General features: G+C 39.7%; 1 protein-coding gene across 9 annotated transcripts in view; it reads left to right on the forward strand.

The window, feature by feature from the left end:
• Positions 1-17,657, forward strand: part of TNS3 (tensin 3) — a 247,589-nt gene that overhangs the window by 176,097 nt on the left and 53,835 nt on the right. For all 9 annotated transcript variants that reach the window (XM_035316737.1, XM_035316734.1, XM_035316735.1 and 6 more), the window contains 3 exons: positions 14,318-14,490; positions 14,804-14,918; positions 15,017-15,100. In XM_035316737.1, coding sequence (XP_035172628.1) covers positions 14,318-14,490; positions 14,804-14,918; positions 15,017-15,100 — 372 coding nt within the window. The remainder of the gene's footprint in view (positions 1-14,317; positions 14,491-14,803; positions 14,919-15,016; positions 15,101-17,657) is intronic.

Below are 17,657 nucleotides of genomic sequence, written 5' to 3' on the forward strand. Positions count from 1 at the left end.
TTGAACCTTTTAAGTATTATTAACAAAGCAATTTTCTGTTATGTCAAATCCAATTGCAATGCAGCAGACAGTTCCCAAGAGGAGTGGCCTTACTTTGCTTCTGCAGTCTGGAGGTATGCATTGCTCTGTTCATATGTGCGTCTGGTCTGGCAACTGTGCAGTGACAGGTCTTGGATTATGTTGTCCATGGTTTAAAGGTTTTCTTATGGTTTATTTCTGTGTCAGATCACAAAATGTTGTGTGCAAAAAGAGGACACGGAAGGAGACAGGGAGGCAAGTGGAATGGCCATTTTATTAGTTTTTAGATAGATAGGACAGGTGTATTGTGAAACTGCATACTGGTGTTTTCCTGATGGACTCTGATCTGTAGGAACTTCACTGTGGGGAACACAGTTATTCCTTTGTGTTACTATGCACCATTAGGAAATTACGATTAACACTAGGGCAAAGCTAAGGGACAGATCAGTTTGGTATTTTAGGGCATTAGCACCAAGACTAAAGTTTGAGAGATCACAATTATTCCCCTGTCATTTTCAGCATGTGCTTCTGCATGTGGTATTGAAGTAAGTAACATAAAGAATAGCATTTTATTAAAGAAAATATTTTTAATTAACTGACCTGTGATGGAGGGAGTTGGCAGATCGGGGCTTAATCGCCCTGAGATTGAATGGAAATATCCACTAATTGGAGTTGAGCCAATAACAAACAGTAATGGAGATGAATGGGATTAATGCTTTGTGCGTGTGCCTAAACTGAGTGTTAAATAACGAGAGAGTGGTAGGATTATCTGGTTTCTAGAATCATAGAATTGATAGAATGGTTTATGTTGGAAAGGTCCTTAAAGATCATCTAATTCTAACCTCCCTGCCCTGGGCCCCATTAGACCAGGTTGCACAAAGCCCCATCCAACCTGGCCTTAAACGCTTCCAGGGATGGGGCATCTGCAATTTCTCTGGGCAACCTGTTCCAGTGCCTCACCACCATCTGAGTGAAGAATTTCTTTGGAATATCTAATCTAAATCTACCCTCTGTTAGTTTAAAAGCATTACTCCTTGTCCTATCACTAAACCCCCCCTGACAAAGAGTCCTTCTCCTGCTTTCCTGTAGGCCCCCTTGAGGCCGCTATAAGGTCTACCTGGAGACTTCTTCTCCAAGGTGAACAACCCCAACTCTCTCAGCCTCTCTTCATAGAAGAGGTGCTCTAGTCCCTTGATCATCTTTGTGGCTGTCCTCTGGACTCATTCTAGTATGTCCATGTCCTTCTTGTCCTGGGGGCCCCAGAGCTGAATGTAGTCCTCTAGGTGGGGTCAATCTCACAAGAACAGAGTAGAGGGGGAGAATCACCTCCCTCAGTCTGCCTGCCATGCTTCTTTTGATGCAGTTCAGGATATGGTGCTTCCTTGGCTGCAAGCACACATTTCTGCTTGGGATTTCCCCAGCATTTCTGCTGTATTTCCCCTGTATTTCTACTTAGGATTGCCCCAGCCCACATGCAGGACCTTGCTCTTGGCCTGGTACAACTTCGTGAGGTTCACACAGACCCTCCTCTCAAGCCTGTCAAGGTCCTGCTGGATGGCAACCCTTCCCTCTAGTGTGTCAACTGCACCACACAGCCTGGTGTCATCAGTGAACTTGCTGAGGGTGCACTCAATCCCATTGTCCATTTCACCCACAGAGATGTTAAACAGTGCCAGTCCTAAAACTGACTGAAGAGGAACAACACCACCCGTCACCGATCTCCACTTGGACATTGAGCTATTGACCGCAGCTCTTTGAATGAGATCATCCAATCAATTCCTTACCCACCGAGTGGTCCGTCCATCAAATCCATGTCTCTCTAGTTTAGAGACAAGGATATCTGCACTGTTTGCAGAAACAGCAGATAAACAGCTACCACTCATTTCACACTTCTTCCCAGGGACTTTTGTACACATGTATCCTTAACAAGTTTGTCTTTATGCAGTATGTGTTACAGAATGCTCACTATTAAAAAAAAAAAAAAAAGTGAACATTTCCTTAAACTTGACTGAGCAAAGGTCTTCAACACTATTGTCATTCCCTGAAGTGTTTTTCATAATCTTCTCTTCAGATTTTTTTTTTTTGGTAAAATTGTTGTTGGTTCCACTGGCACATTTGGCCCAGTTTTTACAGCTGGATGTATATGGTTGTAATATGGACCTGCATGTGCAGCTATTTTTTATGTAATCGATGTATGCACTTTTGGCATTTGAATGAACTGTCAAACTGTGGCACATAACTATAAATAAAATGGTGCAAAGTGCTGACTGCTCTTGTAATGGTGTTCTGGATTCCGTCCAAAATGAAGTCTTGGCTTAAGTGCTCATTGTTTTTGAGAATAGGAGGAAGTAGACAATGATCCTTGTTTGTTTATTTAATGTTGTAAGATGTGTCTTAATGAACCATGTAGAACAGTGGTCGAGCTTTTTCACTCAGTGCTATGTGCGTAGCTTGTCAGAGGTGAATCAGTGCTCTGTATATGAAAGAAATTCTAATTTTTGCTTTTACATGAGCTGAGTTACATGAAGATGAGTTTGGTGGGGTTTCTGTTAGTAAATGAAGATACCATGTACTAGTAACACAGTGCTGCAGTAGTTCTTCATTTTCAGTTTCGGGAAAGTATGGAGCTTAAGGAAATTTCTCAGCAACCTTATGTTCTCTCTTTACTTCACTCTATACATATTCTTTCATGTATGATCTTAATCTACTGTTAGAGATTACTTGTAAGACTTGCTTCCTCTAACCAGCCATCTTTTATCACAAGTATTGCCCCTAAGATATAGGGAAGGAAAGCTAAAATAATGTTTTGATCGTACCTAGAAAACTGTAAAAGCAGAGAACAGAAAACATTTTACCCATTTTCAGTAAAACCTACTGCTACTTTCAACCATGTCTCATTCCCATTGCCCTCTTAAAATGGCATGATTTGTTGCTTTAGAAAATCTTGGAAGCACGTCCTATCAGGAGAGGCTGAGAGCATCTCCTTTGTCTAGTTTGGAGAAAAGGAGGCTAACAGGTGACATCATTGCTCTCTACAGCTTTCTGAGAAGAGGAGATGGAGAGGGAGGTGCTGATCTCTTCTCCCTAGTAACCAGTGACAGAACACGAGGGAGTATCACAAAGCTGCATCAAGGGAGGTTCAGACTGGATATTAGTAAAAATTCCTTTACTGTGAGGGTGGTCAAAGAGTGGAACAGGCTTCCTAGAGAGGTGTTTGATACCCATTTCCATCAGTGTTCAAGAGGCATTTGGGTAATGCCATTGATAATATGTTTTTACATTTACTTTTCAGAAAATTGTAGCATGTTTCCATCACCATGATTAAGAGAGAAATGTCTATCTAAATGAGTATGAGTAAGGGAGGGACTGTCTTTTCCATAAGGTCAAAATTCTGGTGTTTCTCTCAGCTAATTCTAATAATCTTTTTCATGCATGACTTACAATTTTCTTTGAATATATTGCCTTAAAACATCCTTAAGTCCTTAATGATAGGACCGGCGGGTGCAATGCAGATATACAGTTGTTAGTCTTACATTTTGCAGGAGACTAGATGGTTTTCCAGCTCAATAAATATTGCATTAAAGTAGACAAAGCCATCTTCCTTCCCTCCCTCAAAAAAATCCCTACATCTCTAGAAGACATGGAAAATTAAGAATAACAAGGTGGCTAAACATCTGCAATATCTTGATGCATCCATGTGTTGTAAGGGAGCTGGCAGAGGTGATCGCTGAACTGCTCTCTATCATCTTTGAAAGGTCCTGGAGAACAGGTGAAGTGCCTGAAGACTGGACGATAGCCAATGTCACTCCAGTCTTCAAGAAAGGCAAGAAGGAGGATCCAGGAAACTACAGGCCAGTCAGTCTCACCTCTGTCCCTGGAAAGGTGTTGGAACAGCTTGTTCTGGATGCCATCTCCAAGCAATTGGAAGAGAAGAATGTTATGAGGAGTAGTCAGCATGGACTCACCAAGGGGAAGTCGTGCTCAACCAACCTCGTTGCCTTCTATGATGGCATTACCAACTGGGTAGACGGGGGGAGAGCAGTGGATGTCATCTACCTTGACTGTAGTAACGCTTTCGATGCTGTCTCCCGTGACATCCTACTAGCGAAGCTGAGAAAATGTGGGATAGAGGAGTAGACAGTAGGGTGGGTTGAGAACTGGCTGGCTGTCCGAGCTCAGAGGGTGTTAATCGGCGGCACAGCATCTGGCTGGAGACCTGTGACTAGTGGTGTTCCCCAGGGGTCGGTGCTGGTCCGGTCTTGTTCAACATCTTCATCGACAACCTTGATGAGGGAATAGTGTCTGCTCTCAGCAAGTACGCCGATGACACAAAGCTGGGAGGAGTGGCAGACACGCCAGAAGGCTGTGCTGCCATTCAGCAAGACCTGGACCGGCTGGAGAGATGGGCAGGAAGAAACCAAATGAGGTTTAGTAAGAGCAAGTGTAGAGTCCTGCAGGAACAACTGGATGTATCAGTACAGGCTGGGGGATGACCTCCTGGAGAGGAGCTCTGCGGAGAAGGACCTGGGGGTCCTGGTGGACGACAGGTTGACCATGAGCCAGCAGCGTGCCCTCATGGCCAAGAGGGCCAATGGGATCCTGGGGTGCATAAAAAGGAGTGTGGCCAGCAGGTCAAGGGAGGTGATCCTCTCCCTCTACTCTGCCCTGGTCAGGCCTCACCTGGAGTACTGTGTCCAGTTCTTGGCTCCCTGGTACAAAAGAGACAGGCATCTCCTGGGAAGAGTCCAGTGGAGGGCCATAAAGATGATACGGGGCCTGGAGCATCCTCCCTATGAAGAAAGGCTGAGAGACCTGGGTCTGTTCAGCCTGGAGAATAGAAGACTGAGAGGGGATCTCATCAATATGTATAAATACCTGAGGTGTGGGAGACAGAGGGAGTTGGCCAACCTCTTTTCAGTGGTTTGTGGGGACAGGACAAGGAGCAATGGCCGCAAGATAGAACACAGGAAGTTCTGCACCAACATGCGAAAGAACTTCTTTACAGTGAGGGTGACGGAGCACTGGAACAGGCTGCCCAGGGAGGTTGTGGAGTCTCCTTCTCTGGAGATATTCAAGGCCCATCTGGACGCCTACCTGGGCAGCCTGCTCTAAGGAACCTGCTTTGGCAGGGGTTTGGACCCGATGATCTTTTGAGGTCCCTTCCAACCCCTTCAATTCTGTGATTCTGTGATCTTCAGAGGTTATTACTTTATAAAAAATAAATCTTTGAAAATGATTCAAATTATGGTTTCATAAATCACAGTACAGCATAGCTATGTGCTTCAGACAGAGGAGGAGAAGGAAATTATTTTTTTATTATTATTTGCTTACTTTATTTAATAATAATTTTTTAAAAAAACATTGAACTATTCCAGATGTTTCCATTCACTCTGTTATGTTCCATGGGAGAGCAAACCCAGTCCATCTGAAAGACCTGAAATTACAGTTTTTAAGTGAGCTACAGTTAAAAAAATGATTTTTTTTTTAGTTTAAAATTGAGTTTGAATTCAAATGTTTAAGCTCAACTACATTTAGTTTAATTTGTAAGCTAAATTTAAAAATTGAATTGTAATTGCATTTAGCAGCACTGTAATTTTTAGTCAATTTATGCCATGTTCATTTCACTCCAGAAATATTTAGCAGTCATGTAACTTCCAGGATGTGCGCCTGGCAGTAGCATCATTATGACATTTCTGTATAGGTGTAGAGATATGACTGAGTTTTGCAAGAGGTATACCACCCATAATTGGCACAGTGTAGAAGGGCCAAGAAGCCAAAGTGTCCAGATGTATGTTTGCAGAAAGATTTAATGGACTACGTGGATTTGGGGTAGAGTTCAGATCTTTTAATTTGCTTGTTAGACTATTGGGTTATAAGTGCCTGAATCCTAGACTACTTCCCATTTGAAGTAAGGAAAAACAATACTTTGCTTATGCATCATTGTTTTAAACATGGGACATTTTTTTGAGAACAAAGAGATTTTTATGACTGCAATAATACTTCCTACTACATTTGAGAAAGTTTAAGACACAGACACCACTCAATCAGCTTTTGTTCTACTTAATCCATTTGAAACTGTGTTCCTGTAGAGCTAGGATCTGAACATTTGGGCATAATCGGTGTTTAATACATAAAAGTTGGAACGATTATTTGTTTTAATCTTACAAGTAGTGTAGGTTTGTTTTCAGAAGGTAATGCAGCTCACCGATCAGTACTGCATTCCTGTGTGTAGATGAGGAGGTACATTTTAGTTGGAACATTATGGTATAGTTTCTCTTCGGATTAATAACAAGTTATTTCCTCACTGAACTAAGCAGTCAGAGTGCCAGAATCAATTTGCAGGAGTGGTTGTGGAAGGAGATGCCAGTGAATTCGTCAACACCTTTTTGCAGGGAGACAGGAGACTAGCAGCATTTATCTGCTGGTATTTCTTATCCAAGCAGGACAAACTCCTGGTTGCTTTCCAGCGTCACGTACTGACCATGTGCTGTCTAGATTAATGAGCTCTGACAGGAGTCAAAGTGGGAATTCAGCAAAATCGCAAAACTGAGTGAGAAGTTTATCCTTTATATGGTACTAAATTTGATGAAATTTAAAAGGGACTGGAGGCAGGAGACAAATTTTCATGTTCAGCCATCAGCTGAAAGGACTTCATGTTACATATTTCATGAAACAATGTTCTCTGCATGTATTCTGTGTTTTTGTACAATCAAAAATATGTCATTTTGTTTCAGCTGGACATACATTTGCTTGTCCTTTCTCCACCACAGCATTTAGCTCAAACTTTGTCTCACTATCTTTAAAGAGGTTATGTTTTATTTAAATTTGTAACAGTGATTTTAAAACTGTTTCTACATTATTAAAATGGATCATTTTATGACGTTTTAGACGTTTTAGATGTTTAGACGTTTAAGACTAAAGCTGTCTTGAAAGCTAAATCATTAAGAGTCTTCTATGAAAACCTTGAATTTCACAGAAGATAAATGGTTCCGGAGAAAGAAATCACTATTGATTTGGACATTGTTCTGGTAATTTATTAATTTTTTAAGATGTGGGGCGATCATTAAACTCTGCTCTATTAAAAGTTAACTTAAGGACTTCATTTTTTTTTTTTCTTGTTGAATTGTTAACCCTCCCATTGGATTGAATTCGTGTGTTTTGTGGTAATGGGAGAGAGAGTTATGCAAGTCTTTCTAAATTTCTGTATAGGCAACAGCATCTGGAATTTCTGCAATGTTAACATAATTCTTCCCAGAGTCTTATTTCAGCCTTCATGACTAGGGTAAGGTCTGTGAAAGGGGTACTGGAAAAACAGCTTTGTGGGAGATTTCACAGTACCTTTCTTGAGAAAAGCCAGAGTTTTATTGATCTGTGGGTTGATCAGGATGACCCTGTTGTATGTCATGCTAAATTGTCCCATAGGCTGAAGCTAAGGTGAGAAGCTCACTTGAAGTGCCTCTGCTTTGTCTGTTCCTCTCTATGCTCTGCCGTCTGAGGCATATTTGTACACAGAAATCATTTCCAAGTCACATGTCTGCAGAGTCTGTTATTTGTTGTGGGTATTATTTTTTAAATCTGTTAAGTTGCATTAGTTGGTTGATTGATCAAATATATACTAGGAAGCTTTCCTTTTGTTTCTTTGAGTTCTGAATTCTTTCTTTCCTTTTTTTTTTTTTTTTTTTTTTTTCTCAAACGACATGGGGTTTTTGGACACAAGCTGCATGTTTAAATGTTTGTCAGATTTTCTTAAATCTATAGATGTTATCTTTTGTGTCTTGTGAAAGGCACAGTGTTGAAATGACTATAATATTCCAAAAATACTGTTGTGGAATAAACAACGTTAAATGAGAAACTAACTGTTAAGTAATAGTTAACGTTATTCAAGCTCTATCCAGAGAAGATGACAGTAATTGTTATTCAAGTGTTTAAAACTAGTTTGACAAGATCTAACATTCATATTTCAATGCTATAACAATTCATCATGTTTCATATGCATTCTGGAGAGAGACTGGGAGAGTTTGGATGCTGGTGATGGTATCCACAATGTATAGAAATGGAAGTTCCTGAGTGCGTTACATGGCAATAACTCCTGATGGCCTGATTTCTGTTGAATAGGCTGTCAAGAGTGTTGGTGGAGAAGAAGAGCATATGGAATACAGAAATCATAATCTGTGTTTCTGAAAACTCATTTTCTTATTTCATTTGTGGAATAGAGGATATTATATCACTGATTGCACAAAAGTTCCTGTTAAACACCATTTATATGACTGTGACTTGTTTCATCTTTCTTTGTGATAGGAATTATATCAGTGAATTTCCATCCAAAGGATTTATGTGAAGGGTCAAATGAGTTTTATTTCTAGTGCTGAATATTTTTATGGTTTATAGTTGACAAGGAAAACCAACAGAAAAAAAAATCATGTTAAACAATTTGAAGAAATTTAATACGTTGATTATTTATTTTTAAATCACTTCAAAGACTGTAAATTTTCTTAGAAAAAAATAACCAAATTTTTTAAGTGTTGGTCTAAAACTTGTTGAAGTTATTGTTGCCTTTAGTTGGATTTGGTGGGGCTCATACTCCAAAACAGTAAGGCTTTCTCTTCTAGCATTGGTAGCATTCCTTTCCAACTATCTGCAAACTCATGTGTATCTTATCATGGAAAGGGAAACTGTTTGGATCATTATCTTTCACTGAATGAACATAAGATAACCACTTTATAAACAAGGTATTGGCTGAGCTTCTGAAATGCAAGATTCTGGACATGTTTTTTCATATCAATATGTCATGTTATGAAACTTGGTGTCCTTAACCCTGCTAGAAAAGGGCCATCAGGATAGATTAAAAAGTCTTTTTTTTTTTTTTTTAAACTTTCTGAAATTAGCAACTAAGTTTTAGCCCTCTGAAGGTGGGATGACCTAAAATTATGTATCTGTTAGATTAATGTACTGGTAAACTGCATTTATGTGGATTACAAAAAACACATACTCAGGTACTGCTGGAACATTCATAATTTTAAACTATATTTGACTTGACAGAACTGTGAGGTCTTAAAATCATTGGGACTTTATCTGATCAGGCAGTACATACGAAAGGAAAGCAGTCTCAACCAAAATACTCTGCACAGGAGAGAAAGTACTGGGTGTCAGCACTAGATCTCTGTTACTTCTGTAAGAGTATTTCAGTGTTGTATTAAAGCCTTCTGAGGCCTGTGTGGAAGCACTAGTGTTGGTTTTCCTTCTTGCCAGTCTCAGGTTATGTGTATAGTTTTATATCATCAGCTGTGTTTCTGTTGTGAAGAGTGTCTTAACTGCATTCTGGTTGTGCACAGTATAGAGTTAGTGGCTCTAAAGAGGAGATTAAAAAGATAGAAATTCAGAAGAAAATGGGGACCCACTCCCATCTTTGTTATCTTGAGACTAGAAGTTTAAAGATCCTTGCCTAGTTGAGTGATAACTACAAATCAAGGAGTTATCTTAACTATAAAAATTTGATTTGTGATTATTTTATTTATGATGGAATAGGAATGTAAGGGAGTTTCCTACTTTTTTGTTTGTTTTGTTTTGTTGAATGTGAATCTTTCTTTCAGTCAGCAGAGGTGGCTATAAAAATATTTTATCACTTACTATAAGGTTCCTGCAACCACCTTTTCCTATTTACATCTTCCTAAGCTCCAATCCCTTTTAGGTTGTAACGGTAAACATAAAAGTTAATGAGTTAAGAATTATCTCTTGGAATTTTACATTAATGTAATGGTAGTTTTTACTGTGAAGCTTTGATTATTTTGAAATACTGCTCCAATGCATTACTTAACTAGAAAACCATAGAGTGTATTTGTAAATGTGAACTGAGTCCTTATAAATTAAGTCCTTAATCTGATTTACAAAAACCCATAATAGTATGATTTAATAGTTCTAGTCCCTCATTAGAATTACTTAATACTAAAGCAGAGCAAATAGTTCTTCATGGTATATTATGGGGCCTGCAGATTATTCAAGGGATAAATAACTGTCAAGTATGTTTTTCACTTATCTGTAGTGGTAATTAGTGTAAGATGGGAATCTAGAGACTCTAGAGCATTTTTATCCTGTTGTGATTGAATGCATCATACTCTCATACTCTTTTTTTTTTTTTTTTTTTTTCCAAACCACAGCATTGAAAGGCAGTTTGAACAAGTTTATTTTTATGGCTTATTGAAATCTTTTGTATAATAGTATAATACATTATCACAAAATCATAGAATCATAGAAACACAGAATCACAGAATGTTTTGGGTTGGAAGGGACCTTAAAGGTCACCTAGTTCCAACCCCCCTGCCATGGGCAGGGACACCACCCACTAGATCAGGTTGCTCAGGGCCTCATCTAATGTGATCTTCAACACCTCCAGGGATGGGGCATCCACATCCTCTCTGGGCAACCTGTTCCAGTGCCTCACCACCCTCTGAGTGTAGAATTTCTTCCAACCTCTCATCTAAATCTCACCTCTTTCAGTTTAAAACCATTCCTTTTATCACCAGTGTACCTATAGAAGTCTTTCTTGTTGCCCTTAGTGTCCCTGGCCAAATTTAATTCTAAGCAGGCTTTAGTATTTCTAAACTGATCCCTGGCTGCTCAGACAGTGTCTCTGTATCCCTCCCAAGCTATCTGTCCTTGCTTCCACTCTCTGTAGCCCTTCTTTTTCTGTTTAAGTTTGGTTAAGACCTCCTTCCTCATCCATGTGGGCCTCTTCGCCTTTTTCCTGACCTCCTCTTTGTTAGGATGGATCACTCCTGAGCTTGAAGTAGGTGTTCCTTGAATATTAACCAGCTTTCTTGAGCACCTCTTCCCTCCAGGTTGTTGTCCCATGGCCAAGCAGATCCCTGAAGAGGCCAAAGTCTGCTCTCCCAAAGTTCAGGGTAGTGAGCTTGCTGTGCTCCCTCCTCACTGCCCTCAGGATCCTAAACTGCACCATTTCATGATCACTGTAGCTAAGGCTGCCCTTGAGGTTTCACATTCCCCACCAGCCCCTCCTTGGTGAGAATGAGATCCAGACTAGTGCCTTTCCTCCTTGGCTCCTCTGTCACTTGGAGAAGGAATTTGTCATCAATGCATTCCAGAAACCTCCTAGATTGCCTATGCCCTGCTGTGCTGTCCCTCCCACAGGTATTGGGGTGGTTGAATTCCCTCATGAGAACCAGGGCTTGCAAATGTGAGGCTGCTTCTATCTATGTACAGAGGGCCTCATCTGCCAGTTCTTCCTGATCATGTGGCCTGTAGCAGACCCCCCTCTGTAATATCACCTGTCTGTACCTTCCCTTTAATCTTGACCCATAAAATCTGTCAGCTCCTCATCCATCCCCAGGCAGAGCTCCATGCACTCCAACTGCGCATTGACATAGAGAGCAATGCCCCCTCCTCATCTCCACTGCCTGTCCTTCCTAAAGAGCCTTTATCTTTCCATTCCAACACCCCAGTCATGGGAGCCATCCCACCACATCTCTGTAATGCTAATGAGGTCATAGTCCTGCAGGTGTGTGTGCATCTCTAACTCCCATTGTCTATTCCCCATGCTTTGTGTGTTATCATAGAGGCATTTAAGTTGGGCTCTTGAATGAAGTGGCATTATTGGCTGGAGTGGCTGCCATTCCTATGTACTGTTCTTCTGGTGCTCTCCTGCTGACCCATGACCCTTATCCACACACTCTGGGCATCTGTCGCTCACACCAGCATCAAAGTGGGTGGAGTGGGATGGATTGAGGTTCCCCTCCCCCAGCGACTTTAGTTTAAAGCCTTCTTCACCAGCTTGGCAACCTATCACCACAGATGCTCTTCAAAGATGCTCTGACAGGTGGACCCCATGAGCCCGCAGCAGACCAGGTTTCTCAGAGCCAGTCCCATGGTCTAAGTAGCCAAAGCCCTGCCTGTGGCACCAGTCCTGTAACCATCTGTTGATTTGCCAGATCCAACTGGCCCTTTCAATCCCCTTCCCTTTGATCAGGAGCATGGATGAAAGGACTTCCTGTGCTCCTGAGACCTTTACTGCTGCTCCCAGGGCTCTGTAATCCCTCTTTGATACTCCTCAGGCTGCTTCTGGCTGCATCACTGGTGCCCATGTGAACCAGCAGCATAACCCATAGTTGTCACACAACTGCTGCTCTGTCAGTGTCACATTGTTAAGAGCTGATTTGCATGCAGCAAACAAGTAGCAAAAGTACAAGGTCTTCCTTGATTGCAGCAAGGAAGACCTTCAGTCTAAGTGCACTTTTAAGAGTGTACATTGGAATCCATCTCCACAGCAGAAATAAGTAGTACACTCAGAACCTAATAAGTTTAATGGGTAAACATATAGATTGTAGATTATAAGTATTATAATTAAATAACATTATATAATTATAGATTATATGCATGAAAGATGAGAATGTTGTTGATGTAGCAGAAAACCACTGTAATAAAATGAATAAATAATATTAACCACTGTAATAAAATTAATTCTCCTTGGCATCATGAAATTTATGTAAAAGATAAATACACATACATATAAGACATGTTTATGAATATGTGCATATATTAAAGATACTCAGATTCCTTTCCATAATATGTTGAAGTCATCAGCTAAGCCAATATAATTCCTGTCCAGACTTACCACACAAAGGATCTCTCTAGGGCTGCATGCATCCCTGTTGTGGTTTAACCCAGCAGCCAGCTAAGCACAAGACAGCTGTTTGCTCACCCCACCACCCCCACTCCCAGATCTGACTTTCTCCTCCATTGTTTCATCTTGCATATAGGAGCGCCTGATGCTGGCACAGGTTGGTTCTCTGGCCCAGCCATGGGGCCTGTCACAGAGGTTGGAGTGGCTGCTGGGCCCAATGAAGGGCTTGGAGCGGCTGCGGGGCCTGTCACAGGGGTTGTGATATTGATTGTGGCTTGGTAAGCATACAGCAAGCCTCAGCACGTTGCAGTGATTTGTGTCTCTTTGGAATTGTCAGGGGGATGACCTGGCACCTTTTTCAAGCATCCTGCCAGTTTTTTAGGATTCCGCACTTCTTCAGGGGTCAAATTCCAAAGAATTGGAGTGCTCTAGGTGCCTGCCCATCTCATCCCATGGTCCCCACCACTCATAAGTGTACTGCCTTGGGACAGATCTCTGGAAGGCATTCCTAAGTAGTTGTTTAACCGTAAACAAAACCTGAAGTGCATTCAGGAGACATAACAATAGGAACATGCTGGTTCGAATATCTCAAGGATATTCAAAATTTTGAAGAGCCATCATAGCGAGCCTGAAGGAGAAAGGGGAGGTGAAGGAGAAAGGGAGAGTGAAGAAGTGAGAAAAGTATTCCCTTTTCTTCCCCCCACAGATTGGCTCCCTGAGGAGAAAAGGTGAAAGGTATAATTATTAATAGTTTTTGAGAGATGGTTTCTGAAGTATGGAGGTGATGGCAATGCTGAATACAAATAGCAAATTAGTCTCCTGGCTAGTAACTTCATCATATCAGAAGCCAGTGTTACACAGTACAGCAAAACAATAACCTTAAACCAGCCCCCAGAAATGATAAACAGCACAACAGGGAATACATATAGTAAGTAATGTGCTATACAACACAATTCAGAAAAAAAGCACAGCAGACTCAAGATCAAAAATCCACATTGTAATTAGCAACTATTAAACTGATCTAAGATTTATCACAATTTTGTTTTAACATGTTCTGGTCAGATCCGTCATTTTTCTCAATGCTTTGAGCAGAATTTCTGTCATTAAGTGTGTGTCACAAAAAGTGTACAGTAAGCAGGATTTATAAGGTTCAATGTCTGTGTTATGAAGACACAGCTAAAAAGATGGTCTTTCTGGGAAAATGCAGTGCAGGAAAGCAGCTACGATTTTACTGCTGAAACCTTCTGTGTTAGGGTTGGAGATAAAGGTTTCCCATTTTTTTGCCTGTAGCGGCCCCTGCTGACATTCTTTACCAGTGGCATCAGGCGTAAGTAACCTCTCAAAAATGAGCATCAGCAAAACATGCATCTTCACTCCACTGGAACCAAGTGTACTGCAGATATGTTCGAGATTCTGACAGCAAGGCTAACCACAGCTGGCTTTTTTTTTGTTTGTTTGTTTGTTTGCTTGTCTTTTTTTTTTTTTTTTTTTTTTTTGTTCCCCACTTGTGTGGTTTTATAAAGCATTTATGAAACCAGTTATTTCATGAGCATCCTTAAACGGAATCATTGAAGGGACCACAGGAGGCATTTGTTTTATTAACTCTAACTGAAAAAAAAGTGATTGACTTATTAATTGGTTTACATATTTCTTTGTCATCAACAGGTTTACAAGATGATGATGCAACAGTGGGAAGGAACAGAAAATTAAGTGTTGGACAGTATGACAATGATTTCCCTGGGCAGCCATTGTATAGCAGGTGTGGATGGATGAAGTCTCCTGCTGCTGACCAGGCTGTAAATCCAGGATCACTAATTCCTCTAGGGGAGGCCAAAGAGGTAAACAATGAAGAATTTTGCAGGAAATCTTTACAAAGTGAATGGTCATGGGGGGTTCCGTGTCCATGTTCAGTGCCCCAAATCAATGTAAAGTAATTTGCCAGTTGCATTGTGGCAATAAGAAGAGTTACCTTAGAAATGCAATTCAGTGTTTAAGACTGTCCTTCTTTTGTCCTCTGTATATGTTTACATGATTTTATGTTCTAAGATTTCTGTGCTGGAACAGTAGATGAGTTTATAAGAAAACTTCTGTGTTGTAAGGCTAAGTGGAAAGTTTCACACCGTAATTTTGCTTTTTTTGTGCCCTTTCTAGATGGCTGTGACATGTTACCAAGATGAAATAGATGGGGGGATCTTCTCAGCCAAAAATGGAAGTGAATCTGTCCCATCTACACCAGCTTTTCCACTGTCACCAGAGACACCATATGGTAAGGATATGTCTGCATCTATTTATTTATTTATTTAAATAGCGCTATTAACATTTTATCTGTTACTTAGAGGAACTATATTTTTCCTTCTCTCCTAGTGAAAACGCCCCCATTACATCATCAGCAGATTGCCTCCAGTCTAAAGGTCAGCAGCCCATCTGAGCTGTACAGAACCAGTCCTGGTAAGATCCCCATACTAAAATAATTTGAAACAAAATTGTGTATGAAGTCAACTAACAAAATAGTGGTTATTCTTTTATAAACAAGATGCACACATGATAAATATAGACATGCAAGTTAAGAGAAGTAGAATTTAGCAGTAGTATTGTGATGATATCAAAAAGAAATAAACAATGAAGAATTATTCAAAAATGACAATGATGTCAACTGCCAACAGGGAGTCCCATGTTCATGTTCAGTGTCCAAAATCAGTGTGGAGCAATCAGGCAGTTGCATTGAAAAATGGAGTTCAGTGTTTAAGAATGTCCTGCTCTTGTTCTTTGTATGTTTGTGTAGTCTCAATGTTTGAAGATCTCATTGCTGTTATTCGATAGTATCATAATACTACTCTGTCAGTAGATCTGCATTCCTTGACTTCTGGTAGGAAACCTCCTACTAAATGGTGACCTCCATGTTGCCATCTTGCTATGCAAATGAAACTTACCATACAGCTGGGCAGTAGCTATGATGAAGGCAAGAAAATGCTTCATTAAATGGATGAAAGTTATGGAGTTTTTTTTTTTTTTTTTTTTTTTTGTAGTTTGTAAATGCACAAGAAGAGAAGTCACTGGTAATAGATAATTATATAACTATTAGTTAAAGAGGTAGTGTGATCTAGCTTTAAATTACTACTAAACAATTTTATTTGTGACCATAAATCTTTGCTAAAAATACACTTGCAGGTACTTTGTGAGGTGTCCTCTCTGAGTCAAAATTCATGTGTTATTTTCACAGACTGTGCACTGATAATTTTCCATCTTTGTTCCATTATTATTTAGTTTCGTATGAATTCAAAATTCCCAAATTTCCAAAGGAATTATTCCAGAATTATTCCATTACTTCAGTTATCCCAAAAGAATAAGAAAATTACCTGTCACCTTCTCTGTGTTAAATTATTTTAAAACCATATGTTTTAAAAAAATGTAACTTTGGAAAAAGCATTCCAGTTTAATTTGCCTTATTTAATAATTAACAAATGCAAATAACATTAACACAGAATAAAACTATCTTCAGTAATAAAGCAATCTTCTAGACAGTTCAGAGATACCTCTGAACTGTTTATTGTTCAGTTGCTGTGGTTTTGCCCTTTAGTCAACCTACCTAACTTTTAAACAGTTACTCCTCAGAGCAGCCTCAGCAAATAAATTACAGTTTGCTTCCCTTGAGTTAATCTACTCTAGATGTAACATGTTAAATGGTTGCCATTGCGGTTGCTCAGTTAGAACTCATCCTAGAGGAATTAGTGTTTTTCAGCACAATTCTCTCTTTTGTCAGCGATTACCATGCTTAATTCCAAGTGCTATCATCTCTCAAATGCTGAAATAATATGTTGTACACTGAAATATTATACATTGAATATTATACACTGAAAATAATGACCCTAACTTAGATCAAAGCAGGTAATTCTCTTTGAACAGCATGTTTTCTGCCCTTTAAAAATTACTGTCAAGGCTGTCTGTGAAAGAAGTGGAAACTCCCAAGATAAGTTCAGATGATTTTTTTTTTTTTTCTATTTCTGGTTGACAGTATTTTTCCTTACAGGTGTGACTAACAGGATGAGTATTAAGATGTGTAGAGGAAGAGAACTGAAAGCTGGATAGAGTTGTGTCTGCTTTCTTCTTGAAAATATTGTATACTGGTTTGTGATATTTAGCAAAAAGAAATATCAAGAGAGTGCCAAATCTGGGACAATAAGATTTCAGCAGGAATATGTTCATTATTAAAAAATGGTGTCATAGATGTTCTTTGTCTCTAATATTACATTGTCTGCATTTTCAGGGCACAGAATGAATAACGTTAACTGAGTAGGTAGCTATCAAATCTTTGTATTTTAAATATACAGGATCTGATTCATAGCCATGACTATTGGTAGATGTCTGTAGATGTCTGTATGGCATAGCAGATGTCTGTATGGCATAAATTGTTCATAGTAATCTGGTGAACTGCAAACATAAATGAGTTTGTAGTCAGTTCACTTCTTGTAAATTGCTGATAATGTCTTACAACTAGGATACTGAAGCATGGAAAGGCACTCAGGTGGTCCACTAATTTGAGGGACTCAGCTTGCTCCTTTAGGAGAACTGAAGCAGAAGTATACCGGTGAAAAAAGAGCCTTCTCAGTATTTCTGCTAGTAATCCCTAGTTCATGGCCAGAGCAAGACGATTGTGTTTTGTGTGTTAAATGAGGCAAGGAAGCTGAAGGGAACAAAAGTATCTGTTCTGTGGTTGAGACTGTTGTAATGGACGTGCAACAAAGATGATTATAATATCATGCAATTTGCAAATAATTCTAATAGTCCAAATTTTTAGTACATTTGCAGCCATACCCATCTTCTAAATGCCTTTATTTGTTTGGTTGGTTTTGTTTTTGTTTTGGTAGAAGTTGGGAAACATACTGACTTCTCCAGAGATTTTCAACCGACTCCGGACTTTGGAGTCATGGAGTCTTGAATCTGAATTTCTGCCATTAAGATAGTGTTCCTTTTTCTCAGTTCACATTACCCTTGAACAAGAAATTGT

The sequence above is a fragment of the Oxyura jamaicensis genome, chromosome 2 (genome assembly GCF_011077185.1).
Source record: "Oxyura jamaicensis isolate SHBP4307 breed ruddy duck chromosome 2, BPBGC_Ojam_1.0, whole genome shotgun sequence".
NCBI classification, from domain to species: domain Eukaryota; kingdom Metazoa; phylum Chordata; class Aves; order Anseriformes; family Anatidae; genus Oxyura; species Oxyura jamaicensis.